Below are 2,500 nucleotides of genomic sequence, written 5' to 3' on the forward strand. Positions count from 1 at the left end.
CCAGCAGCAGCAGCAGCAGCAGCAGCAGCAGCAGCAATAGATGCGCTTGTTGCTGCAGCGAGTACTGCTGCAGCAAGGCCTGCACGACGCTGCTAGCTGAGAAAATTGCTGCAGATATGTAAACAGCAGCAGCAGGAGCTGCAGCAGCTGCCGTTGCTGCTGCCTGTGCGGCTTGCTGCAGCAGCAGCAGCAGCAGCACAGCAAGTGCTGCTGGGTGCAGCAGCAGCAGCAGCAACAGCAACGCTGGAGAAGGCTTTGTGCACAAGAGCGACTGGCTGCAGCACCCAAACCCTAAACCCTAAACCCTTGCAGCAGATGGCCTTGCGCTCTTCTTTGCTGCTTGAACTAGCTAGCTAGCTGGCTAGCTAGCTAGCTAGCTAGCTGGCTAGCTAGCTGGCTAGCTAGCTAGCTAGCCATCGCTACTCAGCTAGCTAGCTGGCTAGTTAGCTACCTATTTAACTGACTGGCTAGCTATTTGGCTGGCCATCTAGGAAACTACCCAGTTGGCTGGCTAGTTGGCCAGCTAGCTAGCTGTTTGGCTAGCTAGCTAGCCGCCTGGCTAGCTAGCTAGCCAGCTAGCCAGCCATTTGTTTAGCCAGCTGGCTCTTCGGTGGTCTAGATAGGGCTTCTAACATTCTAGGTAGCTTATTCGCTAGCTAACTAGCCACTTGGCTAGCTAGCTAGCCATTTGGCTGGCCAGCTAGCCACTTGGCTAGCTAGCTAGCTAGCCAGCCATTTGACTAGCTAGCTAGCTAGCTACCTAGCTAGCTGGCTAGCTAGCTTAGTTGCTGGCTGCCTGGGCAGCTAGCTGTTCAGCTAGCTAGCTTGCTGCGCAGCTTGCCGCAGCTAGAGAGATGCAGCGAAACGAGGAAGCGAAGTCGAGGCGCAGCAGCAGCAGCAGCAGCAGCAGCAGCTGCTGCTGCTGCTGCTGCTGCTTAGGCGCCAAGCTCCTCCCCGAGGCATGTACGCCGTCGCTAGCTGCTGCGAACTTGGCTAGCTGCTGCAGCTTCAGCTAGCTGCAGCTAGCTCGGCCCAGCTAGCTGCCTGGAGCCAGGTGGCTAGCTAGCTGCTAGCTAGCTGCTGGCCAGCTGCAGCAGCAGCAGCCCAGCTAGCGGCTGCTGCTGCTGCTGCTGCTGCTCTCATTTGGCAGAGGCAGGCAAGTGCAAAGAGTGCGCTCGCCTCGCCCCACACGAAGGGTTTAGTGCTGCGCAGCAGCAGCAGCAGCAACTGCAGCAGCAGCAGCTGCTGCTTCTGCTGCTGCTTCTGCTGCTGTTCAGACCGTGAGGCAGCGTAGACTTTAGTGCACTACAAATTCGTGCTCTATTGCCCCAGAGTTGCCGTTTGCTGCTGCTGCTGCAGCGCTGGGAGGCCGCAGCTGCTGCTGCTGCTGCTGCTGCTGCAGCTGCTGGAGCTAGTGCTGCTGCTGCAGTGGCTGCAGCAGCAAGTACTTGCCAGTTTTTGCGCTGCGCCTCTCAGGCGTCTCACAAAGCTAAAGTTCCTCCGCCTTTGCATTCTGGCCGCGCCGGCCAGCAGCAGCAGCAGCAGCAGCAGCAGCAGCGGCGGCGGCGGCGGCTGCAGCAGCAGCAGCTGCTGCTGCTGCTGCTGCCTCGACAGTCGGCACCGCTAGCAGCGTGCCGCAGCAGTCAGCTGCCAGCAGTATTAAACTGCTGCTGCTAAGACACGAGCGAAACGCAGCAAGGGGCAGCAGCAGCCACGGTTATGGTGTCTGCTGCTGCTGCTGCTGCTGCTGCTGCAGCAGCAGCAGACACCCCGGCAGCAGCAAGAAGCAAACGCTTGGGATTTTCTTGAGTCAAACTCTACTAGCCCCGGGAGCTAAATAAACGACGCCTGCTGCTGCTGCTGCTGCTGCTGCTGCTGCTCACCCCGCCGCTGCTGCCTGTGCTCCTGCCGCTGCCGCTGCTGCTGCTGCTGCTGCTGCTGCTGCCACACTGTCTATAAACTCCCAACTGCGGTGTCGTTTGGCCTAATTGCAGCAAATGCGAATTGAGTCGTTTGGCGGGGGCTCTACTCAGTGCTCTGCCGTCGATGCTGTTCTGCAGCGGCAGCAGCAGCAGCGGCTGCTGCTGCTGCTGCTGCTGCTGCTGCTGCTGCACGGTAAACTACTCATACGGCTACCGCGCGGGCTCCATGTTTAGAAATAAAATGAGACACTAATTAAAATCAAATTCAGACAGGCAGCAATTCGCCGGCAGCAGAAGCTGCTGCCGTCGCGGTGCTGTCGCTGCTGCTGCTGCAGCATTGCAGTAGCAACAGCAGCAGCAGCAGCTGCTGCTGCTGCTGCTGCTGCTGCCACAGCGAGCTGCGGTGGGCGCACAGCAGAGCTTTCCGGGAGAGCGCTGGATTTAGTTCACTTCTAATTGCAAAATGCTGCAAAAACAAAAAGAATTAAGGGAACATTAGCCTCGAACCAGGCACATGCGTTGTCCCTAGGCTGCAGCAGCAGCAGCAGCAGCAGCAGCAGCAGCAGCAGCAGCGCAGC

General features: G+C 58.7%; 1 protein-coding gene across 1 annotated transcript in view; it reads left to right on the plus strand.

Moving 5' to 3' along the window:
* Nucleotides 1–1,997: 1,997 nt before the first annotated feature.
* ENH_00045470 (hypothetical protein) overlaps nucleotides 1,998–2,500 on the plus strand; it is a gene marked incomplete at both ends in the record, with an annotated part of 1,026 nt that continues 523 nt past the window's right edge. Inside the window, 3 exons of the mRNA XM_013585499.1 lie at nucleotides 1,998–2,115; nucleotides 2,266–2,325; nucleotides 2,452–2,500. The exon at nucleotides 2,452–2,500 is cut by the window's right edge and continues 523 nt beyond it. Of these exons, the coding sequence (XP_013440953.1) occupies nucleotides 1,998–2,115; nucleotides 2,266–2,325; nucleotides 2,452–2,500 (227 nt within the window). The remainder of the gene's footprint in view (nucleotides 2,116–2,265; nucleotides 2,326–2,451) is intronic.

This window comes from Eimeria necatrix, genomic scaffold (genome assembly GCF_000499385.1).
Source record: "Eimeria necatrix Houghton genomic scaffold, Enh_scaff342, whole genome shotgun sequence".
Lineage (NCBI taxonomy): Eukaryota > Apicomplexa > Conoidasida > Eucoccidiorida > Eimeriidae > Eimeria > Eimeria necatrix.